General features: G+C 42.4%; 4 protein-coding genes and 1 long non-coding RNA gene across 5 annotated transcripts; 2 read left to right on the top strand and 3 right to left on the bottom strand.

The window, feature by feature from the left end:
• The first annotated feature begins 1,424 nt into the window (after window positions 1-1,424).
• LOC135345854 (uncharacterized) lies at window positions 1,425-2,293 on the top strand. Its single transcript, XR_010397904.1, has 4 exons — window positions 1,425-1,532; window positions 1,568-1,724; window positions 1,777-1,831; window positions 1,893-2,293. It is a non-coding gene; the product is annotated as an uncharacterized LOC135345854 (long non-coding RNA).
• A 198-nt stretch (window positions 2,294-2,491) lies between these two features.
• On the bottom strand, window positions 2,492-4,126 carry LOC135345852 (actin-related protein 2/3 complex subunit 4). The gene is made up of 7 exons (XM_064543327.1): window positions 3,994-4,126; window positions 3,769-3,887; window positions 3,336-3,447; window positions 3,145-3,240; window positions 2,980-3,060; window positions 2,799-2,888; window positions 2,492-2,624 (listed from the first exon to the last, which is right to left on the bottom strand). Exons 1-7 carry the CDS (start codon window positions 3,994-3,996, stop codon window positions 2,619-2,621), a joined length of 507 nt encoding a protein of 168 aa, XP_064399397.1. The 5' UTR covers window positions 3,997-4,126; the 3' UTR covers window positions 2,492-2,618.
• On the top strand, window positions 4,104-5,003 carry LOC135345853 (transmembrane protein 258-like). Its single transcript, XM_064543328.1, has 3 exons — window positions 4,104-4,263; window positions 4,394-4,503; window positions 4,729-5,003. The coding sequence occupies exons 1-3, from the start codon at window positions 4,255-4,257 to the stop codon at window positions 4,853-4,855; spliced, it is 246 nt and encodes an 81-aa protein (XP_064399398.1). The 5' UTR covers window positions 4,104-4,254; the 3' UTR covers window positions 4,856-5,003.
• Window positions 5,004-5,148: 145 nt separating this feature from the next.
• Window positions 5,149-14,532, bottom strand: LOC135345846 (plasma membrane calcium-transporting ATPase 2-like). The gene is made up of 13 exons (XM_064543320.1): window positions 14,040-14,532; window positions 13,549-13,797; window positions 11,971-12,438; window positions 11,215-11,769; window positions 10,610-10,769; window positions 10,188-10,476; window positions 9,070-9,202; window positions 8,039-8,218; window positions 7,529-7,723; window positions 6,673-7,179; window positions 6,112-6,330; window positions 5,743-5,928; window positions 5,149-5,466 (listed from the first exon to the last, which is right to left on the bottom strand). The coding sequence occupies exons 1-13, from the start codon at window positions 14,400-14,402 to the stop codon at window positions 5,329-5,331; spliced, it is 3,642 nt and encodes a 1,213-aa protein (XP_064399390.1). The 5' UTR covers window positions 14,403-14,532; the 3' UTR covers window positions 5,149-5,328.
• A 28-nt stretch (window positions 14,533-14,560) lies between these two features.
• On the bottom strand, window positions 14,561-18,402 carry LOC135345847 (dolichyl-diphosphooligosaccharide--protein glycosyltransferase subunit 1-like). The gene is made up of 7 exons (XM_064543321.1): window positions 18,087-18,402; window positions 17,509-17,983; window positions 17,013-17,208; window positions 16,451-16,630; window positions 15,934-16,192; window positions 15,314-15,559; window positions 14,561-14,904 (listed from the first exon to the last, which is right to left on the bottom strand). Exons 1-7 carry the CDS (start codon window positions 18,321-18,323, stop codon window positions 14,719-14,721), a joined length of 1,779 nt encoding a protein of 592 aa, XP_064399391.1. The 5' UTR covers window positions 18,324-18,402; the 3' UTR covers window positions 14,561-14,718.
• Window positions 18,403-18,426: the final 24 nt, after the last annotated feature.

Here is an 18,426-nt window from a genome sequence, read left to right as displayed (position 1 = left end):
ACGAAAAAATAAATTGCGAGGAACTGCCTTATCTGACCGTAGAATTGGGTAACCACCTCTCCTATTTCCTTATAATGCATTTACAAATTAAACTTATGAGACATGAATGGTTGCAGGAATAACTAATTTCAAGCTGGTAAGCTAGCTAGCTATTATTTATATTCATGCTTCTAACTATTATTATACTAATATGTAGTTTTATTTATTTGTACTTTATTACCTTCAACTCTTGTGATCTAGTCTTTACTTGCATGAATTGTGTTTTTTGGGTCTAATCTGCTGGTTTTAACTACTCTCAAGGGAGGCCAGGGGGGGGGGGTTTGGGTAATTATATGTACATGTAGATGTAGTAATTGATAGAATTTGACCTGTTACATGTATGTGTCTTTCTGTGCTTTTTTAAGAAAAATGCTGTCAGCGCTGTGCCTTTTCTTTATCCTTAGTATTACTTTACATTATTACACATCCTACTATATTTATAGATTACAGTACTGTACTCATAATTAGTTATCTATGTACACATGTATGTTACTGGGGGGTGGTCATGCTGATCTGATTTCTTTAATTGACTAAAGGTACACACAACACAGAAACAGACAGAAACAGAAAAGCACACAGATGCTCGGCCTGGAGAGCCGAGAATGATGGGTTAAAGAGTCTTTAATGGTGCACCAACTCTCCCCATTCATCTGTTGCATTCAGTCACATACACATGCAACTACAGTGCTATATAACACCCAATAGTTATTGTACATCTATTCACATTGGGGCCATGCTGAATAATTATTGTAAAGCTGTAAAATGTTGAGGTCAAGCTGACATAAATTATAAGACTTATCTTCTAACTTGGACTTGATATTGGTTGCTGTGATACTTCAAGTTGGCTTTTAAAAGAAAACTTCTGAGGGGGGCTTAGGTATAAAGTACAACCCTGTATTGTCTGGGTCAGGTTTTGTGGTACATGTAGTTGATAGTGGGATTGGGGAATGTGGGTTCTTCTATGTGGTTAAACTGAAGCAAGCATACAACAAACATTAACCTCAAATTTTGGTTCTTAGAATTAGCAACAGGCATCAAATAGATAGTAGTGTGTGTGTGTGTGTGTGTGTGTGTGTGTGTGTGTGTGTGTGTGTGTGTGTGTGTGTGTGTGTGTGTGTGTGTGTGTGTGTGTGTGTGTGTGTGTGTGTGTGTGTGTGTGTGTGTGTGTGTGTGTGTGTGTGTGTGTGTGTGTGTGTGTGTGTGTGTGTGTGTGTGTGTGTGTGTGTGTGTGTGTGTGTGTGTGTGTGTGTGTGTGTGTGTGTGTGTGTGTGTGTGTGTGTGTGTGTGTGTGTGTGTGTGTGTGTGTGTGTATTAGCCTTCTCCCTGCAGAGAGTGTGTACCTGGACAACATCTTCCCAGACCATGCTATGGACGGTCTTTATGAGTGAGTGTAGTTATGCGTGGTTGGTCAGCATAATGCACAATCCCTTTCCTCTCAAGCGTGTTATACTCAAGATTGGGGCAGGATATTTCAGTGGCCAACTATTAGAGGGGTAGGTTTCATCTGAGTATCTATATCTTCTCTCAGATCCCTATCAGTGGGAGCTCTACAAGGAGTACAGTTCCTTCCTCTACCCCCTCAACCATCCTAGTGACTCCTCCCACAAGACCAACTTTGAGCGGGTTGAGCAGCTGGTGTTGACTGGTGGCCCTGACGATGGTGTCATCACTCCCTGGCAGTCAAGGTGAGCTGCTGGAATCATTCACGATGACAGCTATCGATCCTCTTTCCTGCAGCCAATTTGCATTCTATGATGAGAACGAGATAATTATTGACATGGAAAATCAAAAAGTGTGTAATTAGCTAATTGCACGAAATTCTACGAATGTGAGTGGAATGTTTCCTTTTGCAGTATTTTGTAAAGAACACGTTTGGTCTCCAAACTCTCCACTCAAGAGGGGCCATCCACAGCCACATCATCCCTGGGGTGCAGCACACACAGTGGCATGGAAACAAGGATGTATTTGACTGCTGCATTGCCCCCTACCTCTAATAACTGTATTCATTTTGTTATTACACATGTTTACTTTTAGTAGGGCTTCTTTTCATGATTTGTGTGGGTTGCAGGTGCATGTGACTCTTCAGCACAACTCCAGCTAGCTAGCTATAATTATTGTGTTAAAATTATATATAATTAAAATTAATTAAAAAAATAGCTCGAAATAATTTTTGGCATCAATGTCCATTTTTGGTAAAGATCATTTCATTAAGTTTTGCACAATGACATCAACCAAAATGGCAGGTAATAAGTGGGTGTGGGGACGAAGCTATCCAGCCCTAGTTGGGCGGAGCCCGATCGTCCCTGACGGGAACGGGTGCCGGGCTCCGCCCAGCTAATCCAGCCCTCCATCATAATTATAATTATGTCGGATATGCTCATGAACGACACGGCATATACTTATCCCCTTGAGGTCTGGCCTCAACCCATTGAACATTAAAAGTCAATAATAATAATTATAATAAAATTTAATTATTGTACATGTATGTGGTACAAATTCACATCTATAAATACACGCAAATCAAAACTAACAATAATTCTGCTAGGGAACCATCTACTTGTGTCCATTGAAACTCGAGCTTAAAACTGCAGAAAAGAAAACACACAACAAGTTACAAACAGTGACAGTCAAATAAAGCCTGTGAATTTAGACAGAAGCAAACGACTAACTTCAGCTGTAAATTGTAAACTGTAAGTCCCGTTTACACGAGGTCTTTAATCCGGCTTGGTGTAATAAATTATCGAAATACTGATTCTCACATTTTTGAGGAACTCCTCTGCCACGACACGAGCTCTTGCGTTGAGTGTGATCTTCATCTCACTGATCTCCTTGTCAATGTCCTCCATAAACTGTGAGGGTGTGTTAGGGTGTGTGTGGTGAGGGGGAGTAAGGTACGTGGCACGAACAGTTAAGTGTGTGTGTGTGTGTGTGAGGGGGTACCTGAACTACGAAGTCGACCAACTTGTGCTTGAACATTTGTTCCGTGTGGAAGTTTGTAATAAGGAAACTGATGTCATAGCCCTGTGTACAAGAGGACAAAAACAGGTAATGATCATCACTTTAGAAACTTAATTAACAGAACAACAAAAACAACTCATCACTCACATCGACTGGCTTGCGTCGGAGGATGAAGAAGTGTTCTGCTCTCATCATCATGAAGCGCATGAATTTCTTACACAAAATCTTCTCAATCTCATCAGCCTAACAGAAGAGAAAAACAGAATTTATCACTTTTTTTTTCGTTGATATACACACACACACCAGAAAAATAACTGTTAAATTAACCCTTTGCTCACCTGTTTGATTGCTATGGAGACTCGAATGGAGTTAATCGAGGCCTCAATCTGAACTTTCTCCTTTTCGTTCCTACTGACAATCAGCGGAGTCAGGAGCAGCTCTTTGCTACTCCTACAATGGAAGGAGAAACATGTCTCTACATTAATGCTATTGACCTCCCTAAAGAGACCACCTCTCTATTGAGACCACTCAGTACTGTCCCTACAATGCTATCACTATTGACCTCCCTAAAGAGACCACCTCTCTATTGAGACCACTCAGTACTGTCCCTACAATTACAATGCTATCACTATTGACCTCTCTATTTAAAGGGAACTAATGCTCACAAAATCTCTATATTGTTTTCGATTTCGACTCTAAAACAACACGTACTTTAAACGGACAACAGACAGATACACAATGACCTAATATGGTCGCAATACATGTATTTACCTGACTTCAACTTCTGGTTTGTTGTGACGCTCCACCACTTGACTCTCAAAGTTCTCTACACACATAGCAGCCGTGAGTGAGCAACGTACAGCGTTCAGGTAGGGCTTGAGGGTGGCAGCCTGGGTGTGTGTGGGTTGGGACATGGTTGAGCCATTTTTTAGTGATTACAGCGGATTTACTGCTAATATAAGGCTTGCTAGGTCTTAGCTAATGCGTGTGACTTACCATGATCGCACTGAGCTTGTTGTATACACGTCCACTGCTTAATAATAGCCGTACAGAGAGGCAGTCCTTTTAGAGCTAATTAAAGAAACCTTTGCTGCAGCACGTGACATTTATTAGATTGACCTCTGTGAACCCTGCTACCTCAATTCGACCTTTGTGAACCTTGTGGTTTTCTACTTAAAGCACACCATCCTCCATGCTGCAGTCGATTCTTTGGGACTTCTTTAAAGCTTGATAATTCGTCTCTAGAAGATCATCACAATGAGTTTGGTGAGTTCAGAGTCATACTAACAGACTACCCCTTCATATTTCATAGCCAATTCCAGAACCAAGCCTTAGGATCCAGTACAATACACATGTCCATACACATAATAATTATGTTATTGTATTGGTCACACAGGATTTGGATTCTATGGTTCGCTACGTGAGCCCAGTGAATCCATCGGTGTACCCCCACCTGGCCATCACTCTGCTCAGTATTGGTCTCTTCTTCATGGCCTGGTTCTTTGTGTATCCTACTGTATGAGTGGGCGGATGGTGTAGTTGTGTGCTTAGTGTGTGTGGTGTCGTTAGGACGTTTTTGTACTCTGTTCACACACACAGCCACACTCCCCCCACACACACACACACACTCCCACCCACGCACACACACACACTCCCCCCCACACACACACACTCCCACCCACGCACACACACACCACACAGACTGTTTCTTCCTTAACCCACTCTCTCTAGATATGAAGTGACTAGTACCAAGTTCTCCCGCAACCTCCCTAAGGAGCTCCTCCTCTCTCTGTGGTCTGCATTGTTCCTGGGCTTTGGTGGCACCTTCCTATTGCTCTGGGTTGGAATATTCATCTGACATCTAACTCATTCTAGTGGACACTATACATGCTAGCTAACTGACTACCTAGCTAGCTCACAGAATGTCTTCAATTTGTTTTGTGGATCTGAATTTATTACAAAAATGTGACGGTGATAATAATTAATAAATGGTTGGTACATTTGTGTATACAGAGAATGGTGGAAATGTTCGTCTTATCATCCGAAAATTTAAACTGCGATACTGCAATATATATAATTATGTAATATATGTCTTCTCTTCAATCCAAGGTCTGCAAAGGAGAGGCTAGACTGTCCCGTTAACTGCTCATATTAAAGTTTGAATCGATAAACACCAAACACAAAAGGTTAACAAAAAGTCTCAACATAAGACAATAATTTTTATAGAACAACACACTGCACAAATAATTATTTAATTACAGGCTATAGTAATAATTCATAAGAGGTTCGTTACTACGACACTTTACTATCACGTCTAAACAGTGTTTGTTTCTAAACCGCCGTCTCTAATCCAGACGGATGTTTATTGTAGCGGCGGGCAGGAACGGGGGTGGAGTGGAGGTGTGCAATGGAACCGGACCACACGGAACCAGAATCAAGACCAGAACGGAATGCATTCACCACGCGTATCTAAGAGGGGTGGAAAATAATAATAATTTTAATACTTAATTAGTACAGGTAATTAGTACAGGACAGTGGAATCACCTCTATAACGGACACCTTTGGGAAACAAAGTGTTTTGGCCTTTATACAGAGGTGGCCTTTGTTGAGGGGTTGTTTTGTACACAAACTGTTCATTTGAGATCTGACACAGTTGGCCTTTTTCATTAAAATGGGTTCCACTGTATGTATACTTACCCACCCACCACCCCCAACCACACCCACTAACCACACCCCCTTCCTAACCTGTGTCCTTAATCGAGTGAGACTCTTCATCCACAGCACTTGGGCTGGTGTCGTCTCTTCATCTAGTGGATCATTCTCCTCATAGTCAACGTGATCCTGTGGCTCACGGTGTGTCCTCAACTGAAGTATTACTAGAATGCTCCTGAGCAACCACTGGAGGGCATCCAATGGAATGAACAGGTACAACTGAAGGGGGGGGGGTCGGAAAGATAAATCATCAAATTGTAGGCACAATAATTATGTCTGAAAGAACTCCGTTACAGCTTTTAAAAAAACCACAAAATGATTGAAATTAGACTACCCGAACTTCAAATCTAAAATGTCACACTTGTCACTATTACGCCATAATTATATAACCACGCCCCCTACCTGCCAAACGATGAGCTCAGTAGAACCTATGAAGATGGACCACATCCACAGCTCCCAGTTCAGCCCACTGGTGTTGAACACAAATGATCCAAACTGAGCGATGATGATCTGGACAGAAACTTGCACTATCATCACGGCTACGAAGATCCAGTTTTTGAAGATCCCGCTAAACACATTGCGCTCACCGTGGACCTTACGAGCGTTGATCTCGTTGAAAATCTAAAAATAAAAAAACAGTGTAACAGTAATTTTTTTTTATAATACATGTACACTGCTCAGAGATCATACTGTGAAGACAAACAACATTAATTATGCTCATAAGACCTATTTTGGTAAGCAGCCAATGATTCAATCTAGTAGCAATATCAATAGATTGGCCTTTCAAAGAGCTACAAAATGGATGTTTTAATTGAGAAAACGCACAAACTTAACTCGAGTTATGAGCACTTAAGTAGTCAAAACTTGGAAGACATTTCAATCAAAGGCAAATGGAACAGACAAACAACACAACACAATACAGTATTTCTGCCCAGTGGGACCACACCTACAAGCCACACCCACCTGCATAAAAACGAAGGTGTTAAAGATGAGTGTGAAGTGCATGCCAGGAGTGGCCCGCAGCTCACGATTCTTTCCATCATCGATATCAAAGAGCATCGGTCCAGCATACAGAAGTACAAACATGACAGCCAGTTGATACAAAGAGTGACCTAGAATGAACAACCACATATGTGGGGAAACAAGCGCCTTATTGCGACCATATGGCTTCCTTTCCAAAAGATGCGGAGTCGGCGATTCCGTAGACAAGGCAAGAGATGCGAGAGTGTCCATGATGAGATTGACCCACAGCAGTTGTACGGCACGAAGGGGTGTGTCCCCGATCGTTATAGCGGAGATGAGAGCAAGTACAACGGCTACTACGTTCACGGTTAATTGAAATTGGAGAAATTTCGAAATGGAGTCGTAGACGTTACGACCCCACATGACTGCCCTGACGATGGAGGCAAAGTTATCGTCAATGAGGATGATGTCACATGCTTCCTTAGCAACGTCAGTACCAGCAATACCCTATTAGTGTCGAATAATAATTATAATACCCTATTAATTATAATATTAGTGTCTTAGTTATAATTATTATAGAGTACATCACTCATATCCAATACAGTGGGGTCACTCTTAATGGTCACATTTAAAGAAAGGTTAAAATACGTGCGATATACATGTAAAGGCCAGGTCCCAAATGAATAGTTTGTGTGCAGAACAACCCCTCAACAAAGGCCACCTCTGTATAAGTATACAAGTGAATAATAGGCCAAAGCTACCCACATTAATTACAAAGCAATCCACAACACTTGCTTTCTGTATCCATTTGAAAGGTCATACCAAGAGCTACAAAATACGTTTCAACAATTCTCACCATTGCAAATCCAACATCAGCTCTCTTGAGAGCAGGTCCATCGTTTGTTCCGTCTCCTGTTACCGCGACAACCTCTCTGTTCTTGGTGAGACGTGATTGGATAATACCATCGACTAGTATATGTTTGTCAGTTGGTGAGGAGCGTGCTAGCACTCGGAGGTGTGGCCAGATGCGGTCAAACTTCTCAGGGTTTATCTAAACAGAGAGAGGAGGGGGTAATCATACAAGGGCGAGGGGGAAACATTAATTTTGTATTGACAGTAAATTAAGGAACTGAAACACATAATTATGCTAACTCTTTTAGGAGCCTATAAGGATCACGATCTACTTGTATAGGCTGCACGAATATTATTGAGTGTGTTCATGGACAATAAAGGAAACTAATTAATCCAGTGAACGTATGTAAGGCTTCTATGTGTGCTACATGTAGCTTGTCCATAATTATTAGCCTATAAGCCCTCCCCACACGCCACCCCCCCCCCACACACACACACACACACACACACACACCTCTCCAGATTGATCTCGTATCTTCTTGTTGAACTCCTTGCCCTCCATGACGAGGTATCCATCTCCCTTGTTGATGATGCCACACTTGAAGGCAATCGCACGAGCCGTGTCTATGTTGTCCCCGGTTACCATACGAACTGTGATACCAGCATTCTGACAGCTCTCAATGCAACCTGGGACCTACAGAGATTTAATATAAAATAACCTTTTTGCTTGCATTATATATAAGAAAGCTACTAGTACATTTACCATTGCAGGGAAGTGCCCACACTGGTTGGTGGTGGTGGTTGGTACTAACCACCTCTAGACAGAAAATAACCACCTCTTAGACATTAGATTACTAAAATAAAAGAGACAACTTTGTGTGTGTATTGGATTGAGGATTGACCACCACTTCAGAATATCGGCAATCACTGATAGTATAGATATAGGGATGTTTATTGTGAGATAAATGACAGGAAATTCCAATCTGAAGTTGACTGTTGGTGATTCGTAACTAACACTGCCAGTGATTTGGCATTTTGCAAAGTATGAGAAACTTAACATAGAACTTCCTAAAATGGACAAATTGGCAGAGGATGTGGAGATAATAAAAATGTATCCTATTCATACATGGACACTAGTACAGGATGCAGCTGGATGGATAACAGGATGATAGCAATGAATATCATTAAACAACAATGTGTTCTAGATATCACATGATTTATCGTACTAGTCTACAGGCTTCGAATATTGGTGAAACATTGCTATTATCTTCCCAGCTTGTGCATGTACAGTAGGTAGGTATGGGGCAAGGTTACATAGTCATTTTCGCAGGGTAAAAATTTTGTTAGTTTGAATATGGGGAGATTTTGACTTCATTGCCTGCACTGCATTGCATACGTTTTGTGGAGGTCAGCTTGCCCATGAAAATAACGAATTTTTATCCCACGAAAATTCCCTGCTATACACAACATACAGAATATCAAAACTCCTCTACAAAATTATGGCCAAACACAGATTTAGACAGACTAAGTGTGTGTCTCTCTTACCTCAGGTCTGACTGGGTCTTGGATGCCTACAATGGCCAGGAGAGTGAGGTTATTGACAATGGACTCTTCATCGTCCCACTCCGGCTCTATGGAGGTGATCTCAGTACCACCCTCTCCAGCGGGGGGGAAGTCCCTGTGATCAGCACACAAAGCAGTCAATGATAGCTACCGTACACACATATATGACTACGCATCTTTGAACGGCCATAACTTGGGTTTGGATTGTCCATTTTCAACATTATAAACATTTTCTGGTAGCTTAAAGTGAGCTCTTTCAGATGGTGTACTAAAATCAATAGTCATTTTTGAAGCCAATTTTAACAAAAAAACGTGGGCTATAAAGCCATGCAGCACTAGTTGGGCGTGGCACCCATTGGGAACGGGTGCCGGGCTATGCCTAGCCTCCTTCACCAGCCTTCATAGAAAAGAAGGCCTGCTATCGACTGCTTGTTTCTGGCCTAGTGAGTGGGCCTGTAGTGAATGTGTTTGATTCGGGCCTGGTGAGTGGGCCTGGACACGTAGTAAAAAATATATATATATTTGTTTCTGGCCTAGTGAGTGGGCCTGGACATTTAGTAAAAAAAAGGGTTTGTTTCTGGCCTAGTGAGTGGGCCTGTAGTGAATGTGTTTGATTCTGGCCTGGTGAGTGGGCCTGGACATGTAGTAAAAAAAAAAGAAAAAAGATGTCAGTTGTGAGAAGTAGGTAGTGTCTTTTTTTATTACAAGTCCAGGCCCACTCACCAGGCCAGAATCAAACACATTCACTACAGGCCCACTCACTAGGCCAGAAACAAACATATTATACTACATGTCCAGGCCCACTCACCAGGCCAGAATCAAATATATATATATATTTTACTACGTGTCCAGGCCCACTCACCAGGCCAGAATCAAACACATTCACTACAGGCCCATTCACTAGGCCAGAAATAAATATAGGTGGAGAAAAAGTGCAAATGTGGGCCCGATAAAATTTTTTGAGCTGATCATACCATCTGATAGAGAGCTTTCAGAAAATCACAAAATTAGTGAAATTGGAGCAACGGAACTAAAGTTACAGGCTATTTAAAAACTGTCATGCAAATTGAGTTAATAGTCACACAATGTAGTGTTAGTACCTGTAAGCCAGTGCAATGGTCCTGAGGGCATTCTCTGCCATCGGCGTAACCACGGTAGTCACGATGTCCTTCTGATCGTCCTTTGACAAATTAGAAACCTTTCCATCTTGAGAAATAGTAGAAGAGCACTTGGCCAGTACAATCTCTGAGGCTCCCTTTGTGAAGAGACGATAGCCGCCATTAGGCAGAGCAATGACGGTGGACATGCTCTTACGTGACGAGTTGAAAGTGTAGACTTTTGTGAAGTTATCGGTAGGGAATTGCTCACGTATGGCTTCGTAGTCAATGTCTGTGTGTGTGTGTGTGTGTGTGTGGGTGAGAGAGAGAGAGAGAGAGTGTGTGTGTGTACACAGAAGTCAGAAGTATATGGTTGCCAAAAGGTAGATAAAAATGAGTACATAGCTTAAAACATCCGAACTCACTGAGATCCACTAGGAACCCCAGTAGTGCACACTCAGTCACATTGCCCACTTGACGAGCCAGGCCTTGTCCTAATACCACTTCAGAGTTGGAGGACTTGACCCATCTCGCCATCCTAGCCAGGAGCCCAACCTTCTTAGCAGCGGCTCCACCCTCTGTGTCCTGCATGGAAGGAATGATATAAAGAATTTAATTTCTGTTCTCACATCTTGTAGAGGCCATTATTATCAACAACATGGCCACTTGTATTTGGTTAGTGTTACAAATACTACCAGGAGTGCACTCCTGATGCTCCACTAGCTGCTACTTATATACACCTCTGTCTATTGCACAAGGTCACAATTGTAGCGTCTAAAAATGAAGTTATTGGCCCCAAAACTCGACTGTTTCTCAATAACAACGTATAGTAGGTCTAATATTTCGAGGGTATAAATGTTCGTGGTTTTCGCTGATTAAGGGCATGGTCCGCAAACATTATACGTACCCATGAAATTACTATCGCATGTAAGCATGCTGCAAAAAGGCTGCTATTCCTCGAGCGAAAGTTTATACCCTCGAAATATACCTGCTATAATCCGGTATTACATGGAGTACTCTTCTCTCATACCTTGAGCAGTTGGGATGTGTAAGAGCTGTTGACGGCAATGTTCACTTTAAGTAGGTCCACCAGTGACTGTGGGAGGTCCTCTAGACGAGGGGTTACATTGTAACGACTACCCCCTGCGTAGCTCTGGACGACTGTCATCCGATTGGTTGTTAGCGTACCTGTCTTATCCGAGCAAATAGCGGTAGCATTTCCCATCGTCTCACAAGCGTGCAAATGTCGAACAAGATTGTTATCATTCAGCATTTTCTTCACGGAGAAAGCCAACGAGATGGTAACAGCCAGGGGCAGTCCCTCGGGCACAGCCACAACAAGCACGGTTATACTGATGATAATGAAATGGAGTATCTCTGAGAAATCGATAGAAGAGTCCCATTGCCGCATCATTATTCCAAAGTCCTCAATGACAAACTTGAAGAATAGAATAAAAAAGCAGACGACGGCCGCGATGGTACCAGCGTAGCCGATCTGAATAGCTAGTTTGTTCAGCTTGCGTTGTAGGACACTTCCTGACTCAGTCTTCTCGGTTTTCTTTTTGGACTTCTCACGCTCTTTCAACTGCGTGTGTGTGTGGTGTGGGTGTGTGTGTTGTGTGTGTGTGGGGTGGGTGTGTGTGGTGTGTGGGGTGGGGGTGTCAATAGAAATTATAAATTATGGGATCAAGTAACATTGGTTATTTAAAGAATTTATATGCAAATATTTTAAATGAATGTTCCAATGGCAACAAGTTTCATTATTACAAAAGACGAACTCTCTAACCTCCTTTCGTCTTTTCATCCTCTTACTGATGCTCAGTCTGTCTCGGCCAGTCAGTGGTGGTAATGGCGGTAGTTCATCCTCACTCTCATCATCCACTCCTGCCTCCACTACCTTGCTCTTGCGGTCAGGTGATCCGCTCTTGTCGTCAGGTGATCCGATCTTGTCGTCAGATGACCCCAGAGCAGGCAATTGATTGGCTTCTTCGTCGTCGACTGGCTTCTTAATACATTTCTTGCAGACACGATCGCGGAAAAACTTCTCGATAAAACCGGCGTCATCTTCGCGCTTAGTTAGCAGTTGAAAGATGATACCTTGTTGAGAGTTGGGACCGACTGCCGTGACCACCATACGCCCTCCACCCTCCATCACCTGTGTTCCAGCCAGGAGCATCACATCTCTGTCCGGTAGTTTCTTGACAAGTTCTGCCTCTCCAGTTAAACTGGCCTCATCCACCTTGACGTCATAGCCCTAAGTGGACACAGTACAAAATAATTATATGAGCAGCCAGATCAAATTTGATCAAAAATCAGTGATATTTGATATTCCAATTGGCTGAATGGTATCTATACTTACCCAAGGAGGTACGACACGAGTACCTCAATGCAAAATTCAACTTGTTGCATGTGACTAATGCATGTGACTAATTAACTCAATTCAGCCTAATCGAGGGTACTCGTGTCGGACCTCCTCTGGTACTATACACCGAAGCACTGTTGTACAGAGCCCAACAAAATGGTATATTGTAGTTTATGTTATGACAGCAGCTTCCAGTCAGTACTGGAGCTATGTACTTTCTGTTCCTAATACAGCGGTGTTTCCAGTGATCACTGCATGGCTAGCTAGTGACAACTGGAGGGAGTCTATTCTAACCTAGGTAACAATTAAGGCTGTAATAATTAAACGGCATAATTATAGTCCTTTTTTTATTGCACAGTCGCGTAGCCTCGAGGCATGATTTAGTACGGGGTCCGTGTGATATAAAATACGTGAGATTCCTCGTGTTTTATACAATATACAGGCAGCTCACTCTCGTGCTGGTGCCTGTGTACCAGTCTCATGCTGTATCTGTTACATGGAGTGTTAATAGAACATTTACCATATTTGCTGTACGTATTAATGACTGACTATGTTTATAAAAACATCTCTTTCACGAAATATTACACACAAGTACACGTAGAAACAGCAAATGCTTTAAAGAACTCTTCAACCGAATGGTAGATAGAAATGGAGCACTGTATAAGGTAACACTGTAGTACAGAGGAAGAGGGACAATAAGTTACTCCAGCTACTCTAGCTAAGTTAGGTGATGGATGGTTAACTATTGTTCTATTGTGATCAGGTGCCGTCACTCCATATAGACTATCACACCCATCCCACACACACACACACACACACCACACACCACACACACACACACACACACACACACACACACCACCCCTAGGTTTCCTCCTAAAAGTAGAAGCACATTTCCACATCACACCAAGGCAAGCAGCAACATACATCCTGTGGCAAACTAGGCAACAAGGTCTCAATAGAGAGGTAGTCTCTTTATGGAGGTCAATAGTGTGAGCCTACCTGTATCAGCAATCCGTCCACTGGAAAAGTATTCCCATATTTGAACTGCAGAACATCTCCGACTACAATCTCGGCTAGATTCAGCTCTTCCAAATTTCCTTCTCTTAGTACTGAAAATTTGGCGTCTGTTTCGAGTCGTCTTTGGAGGCCTCGGAATTGTTTCTCTTTCGTCCAGTCGTTCACAGCCGTTACCAAGACAACGATCACCACGGCTCCCAGGATGGCAACGCCCTCAATCCAGGCTATGCTCTGTATAGAGATATGGACACGCCCACTTATTACTGTATACCTCGTATAAATACCTTGTTTGTTTCCTTAAATTAGATACGCAACGAGGAAATAACTCTTGCTACTACATACGTACATGTACATAATAATTATAGTAAGAGATTACATGCTTTATGTTAACACAAATGTACTTAACCAAATTTAATGGCAACCAGGTAAGGGTAGCCAGGTGTGTTTACACGACAACACATGTATAGCCTGACCTTGTCCTCCTCCACCGCAACACCGAGGACTATGGACACCACCGCAGCTATAATGAGAATGATGAGAGTCTTGTCCTGTATGGCATCGAAACACAAAGCCAGGAAGGATTTTGGAGCAATCGGCTTGATGTAGTTGACTCCAAACATTGACTTTCGTCTCTCCAACTCTTGAGGGTTGTTTGCTAGGCCTGTCTTAGTGTTAGTCTCCACTGACTCCATCACCCCAGTCACACCTCCATACTCTGCCACAGCAGACAGAGCATCAGCCCCCCTCTGGCTCATGAGATCTTTTAGCTGTTTGCGAGTCAGCCCGAAGGTGCTGACCACCGACATCTTGACGGCACTGTTGCTTTTGGACGACATTTAAACTCTATCTATCCTCTAGCTTGCTTAACTTGTAGATCTTTCCAGTTGAGTTAGCAAGCTACAAGCTCTATTATCAAAGTACAGCGCGCTATCGTGCAGTCATAATTAGTTTATCAATTTCCCAATCAGGATGCATTCCCCCGAGTGTAATCATGTGAGACAAAAAGGTCAAATAACATCCTCTACTAATTCATAAGTCATGTATATACTATTAATCATGTACACATGAAATGCATCATTTGAGAAAAGCTCTCAAAACAATAATTATAAGCCTAATAAATCAGTTTATATCAATGTCCCTAATATATAATTTCTAATCCAATCCCAGAACGATGGTTTTAATTTCTCCCGTGATACGACTGATTCGTGTCTGACAGGACTTGTCTTGAGTGATGTATTTCTCCTTGCCCACACGTTTGCTTACCAAGCTCTCAGCTAGCACACAGCTCTCGTCCAGGGCACTCTTCAGCTCACCAACCTTGCGCTGAAGATCATTCACCTGAACACACAAAAAGATAATTATAACGTCATTAATAATATGATGTGTATCAGAACGCTGATAATTAAAGACTTGTACGTGTAGGGATAAAATGTATTTGAACGGCCATAACTTTAGTTTAAATCGTCCAATTTCAACAGCTTAACGATTTTCTGGTAGCTTAAAGTGAACCCTTTCAGATGGCACATTAAAATCAAAGGTAATTTTCGAAGCCATTTTTGACAAAAAAGCGTGGGCTATAGGTGGGGGGAAAGTGCAAATTTGGGCCCAATCAAAATTTTTGAGCTGAACATACCATCTAATAGAGCTTTTTTTAAGCTTTCAGAAAATCACAAAATTATTGAAATTGAATCAACGGAACTAAAGTTACAGGCTATGCAAAAGCAAAACTATTGCAGTACGTACTGACCTTTGCCCCTGCCTCAGGGTCTGTAGCTTGCAGGTCCTTGACTCGGGCCGATATCTTCTCTGTATCACCAACAAAGGCAGTGTCGAGGTCCTTCTTGCTCTTCTTGAATGTCTTGGTATCCTCGCTGGTCTTGAGGCTGGTGATGGCCGTCTCGTAAGAGGGTAGGAGAGAGGCACGATGAGCATGAGCTGATAAGATGGCCTCTATGATCACAGAGGCTTGTTGCTTAGCCAGCATTGCAGCATTCTATAAGAGTGGGAGAGAGGGTTAGAGGAACCTAGTTAGTAGGTGCACTAGCAGCTACTGGAATGGAACAGAGACACATGCAGTACAGCCTGTCTAGCTATGAGCACATTCCTAGCTAATGGAATGGAACAGAGACACACTACTGTATGGCCAAAAAGAAACAATTGAACTTTATTATTAAGCAAATTAAGACTCTCTCTCTATATACATACATTTTCAAAAAGAATAGTACCAGTTCCTATATCTACGCAAATAATATCCTCTATAATTATACATTTTTATTACTAGTTCTAGCTACACGTGTGTGTTTGTGTGTGTGTGTGTGTGTGCGCGCGTGTGTGTGTGTGTGTGTGTGTGTGCGTGTGTGTGTGTACCTTGGTGATGGAGAAGTCAAGTCTCACAATGACCACCACCAACAGGAAGAACAGGTAGAGAGCTCCCACTAGCAGTAGGGGCTCCTGTAAGAGCATGATCTTGTCAAATGTGTACGTCAGTTGAAAGTCCTGGATGTGCTGCTCTACTAGGTTCGTACTAGTTGCTATGACAACCGGGCGACCAACGGTATCCAGGTATGTGTAGTGGAGTTGTCTAGGTTGCTCATTGACAGCATAAGGCATGGCAAGGTTGACATCTCTGCATGGAGGGAGACAGAGGGTGGAGTTAAATACAATATATAAATGTGTGAAGAATCTGCAGGTATGTAAGTGTTTTGTACTAGAATGTTTTGAGAGCGTTGATCACTTCACAACATTAAATCGCAAAAACTTGTACTAGTATGGACACAATTCTTGCCAGAACGCAATAGTTACAAATTTGATAGGCACACACTGATTAAACCATTAACCCCTGGACAGCACAAACTGATTAAACCATTAACCCTTCGAGACCTACCTTGCTCCCTCTGGCAGGATAATCTTGACAGTCACACTCTCCACAAATTGATCATTGAAGACGTGATCCAGATACCTCATCTTGAGCATGTACTGGTTGCCAGAGTGATACAGATATTCGTACGATGGGAGATTGTAGCCCATGTAATAGCGCGTCTGCCAGCCTCCAAATAGAGGGAACCTGGCGGGAAGTGGGTGGGGATAGTCAGGTGATACAGTGGGAAAATTGAAGCAATTTACTGTATTACTATAATGTTTTGCGAGCATTAACATAATTATGCGAACTTTGACCACTTCACAACAATAAATTGCAAAAACCTAAATTGGTACAGAACGCAAGAGTTTTTATCACCAACAACATTTCTAGTGTTACGTACGGCAAGTGTATATAAGAGCCATGCGTTTTGTTTTGCCATGTGAAGCCTTATAACTGTGTGTGTGTGGTTGCACATGAGGTTAGGAATAGACATGCAGCCCTAAGAAACTGTCAAAAATTAATTAATTAACACCCAAATCTTTTAAATATTGCTAAAATTAGTACTATACATAACCACACCCCCTACCTCGGCCTCATCTCCAGTGATACGTATTCGTCCTCCTCCCGAAGGTTAGAGGTCGATATGTTCCCGATCTCATCACGATAATAAGCATCACGAGCAGCGGCTGGTAGCATTGAGATAAAGGACTTGACTGCCGAGGGCCCACTGTTGGGGTTGCGTTGGAAATCATAGCGACTGAAAGATCCTTTCAGAGTGGCTCCTGCAGTTGACAACTTGGGATAATAATGATTGCATATTATACACTGTATGCGTTTAGTGGAACCCCTCTTAATAGTCACCGTTAGATTTATAAAAGGTCAACTACGTGCGATAATTATAAAGGCCAGGTCCCAAATGAACAGTTTGTGTACAAAACAACCCCTCAACAAAGGCCACCTCTGTATAACAACCAAAAATTTATTTCCCCAAACGTGCCATATTAAAGAAAGATGTCACGATGATGTTATAGCTAACTAGACAACCACGCACACACACACAGTACATGTGATCACCAACTCACCAATATGGCGTATGTGAACATGCTCCTCAACGGCGACATTGCCCCAATGAGACACCTCGATTACACGCAACAACTCAACCACGGCCAAGAAAGGGCCGTTATTCTCAAAATGAACAGACAGTTTTCCAACAGAGTTCGGGGCCACGTCGCTATAAGGTCCATACGTGATCTCACCATCAGAGCTGCTTGTTGGGGATAGTTTAGAGAAAGACTCAATCTTATCGTTTGGAACTTTCACAATCGTGCTCTGTGTCGTGGAGGGATAAGGAGAATAAAAGTAGACATTTCCACTGAATTGGACCAACTGTTTTTCGTTTTGAGTAATCGACTCCGGGAAAGGTTTGATAGCATTGACGAAGACCGTTTCTATGACAACAGTAACAGACTTTTTAGCCGCGAGGGAAGGCATGTTGACGGTGTATGTGTTGGCAATTTTATTGGGCGAAATGACCAAATCCATTTCCGGTTCTTCGAGCTGAAGGGGTTAAAAAAATCAATGATGAGCAGGTTAAATATGCATCTACATTACATCGTACGAACGTACATTACTTGTGTGGTGTGCACTTATTAGAACTCACTTTTGCTCCGATAAAAGAGGTTTTGCTGGCGAGTGACGGATCGACAGTAAATTTAAATTGAGAGACTGCAGTGGATCCAGTGTTCTCCAGCACCATTGTCACCTTCTGCTGCACGAGAGGGGTGGTCAGATCCAGCTCACGTGATACACTGGACAAGACGAGGCTCTCTCCATTGCTCCCGCTAACTCCAGTCAGTGCCAGAGCTAGAGACAGTACATATAAAGCAGTTCCCTTCATCTTGTAGTACAGTAGCCTCTACACGTACACGTACATACACACCATGTGGTGTTCTAATTAATCGTCAATGGATTGAAATTTGACAGAGATTATTATAAAATGC

The sequence above is a fragment of the Halichondria panicea genome, chromosome 12, assembly GCF_963675165.1.
Source record: "Halichondria panicea chromosome 12, odHalPani1.1, whole genome shotgun sequence".
NCBI lineage: Eukaryota > Metazoa > Porifera > Demospongiae > Suberitida > Halichondriidae > Halichondria > Halichondria panicea.
This window is presented reverse-complemented; position numbering and strand designations above follow the sequence as displayed.

Bases quoted from the DNA above. Each gene is read 5' to 3' on its own strand.
- LOC135345846 (XM_064543320.1), bottom strand. From the start codon at position 14,402: ATGTCGTCCAAAAGCAACAGTGCCGTCAAGATGTCGGTGGTCAGCACC. The intron at 12,439-13,548 runs GTAGGCTCACAC...GTGTCCACTTAG, and splicing joins TGGACGGATTGCTGATACAG to GGCTATGACGTCAAGGTGGA. The intron at 8,219-9,069 runs GTAAGAGAGACA...AAATCTCTGTAG, and splicing joins AAGACCCAGTCAGACCTGAG to GTCCCAGGTTGCATTGAGAG.
- LOC135345847 (XM_064543321.1), bottom strand. From the start codon at position 18,323: ATGAAGGGAACTGCTTTATATGTACTGTCTCTAGCTCTGGCACTGACT. The intron at 16,631-17,012 runs GTAGGGGGTGTG...ACTTCCCGCCAG, and splicing joins TCACTGGAGATGAGGCCGAG to GTTCCCTCTATTTGGAGGCT. The intron at 16,193-16,450 runs GTAGGTCTCGAA...CCCTCCATGCAG, and splicing joins ATCCTGCCAGAGGGAGCAAG to AGATGTCAACCTTGCCATGC.
- LOC135345853 (XM_064543328.1), top strand. The intron at 4,504-4,728 runs GTATCCTACTGT...CACTCTCTCTAG, and splicing joins TTCATGGCCTGGTTCTTTGT to ATATGAAGTGACTAGTACCA.
- LOC135345852 (XM_064543327.1), bottom strand. The intron at 3,241-3,335 runs GTGAGCAAAGGG...CTCTTCTGTTAG, and splicing joins TCTCCATAGCAATCAAACAG to GCTGATGAGATTGAGAAGAT. The intron at 3,061-3,144 runs GTGAGTGATGAG...TCTTGTACACAG, and splicing joins TCCGACGCAAGCCAGTCGAT to GGCTATGACATCAGTTTCCT.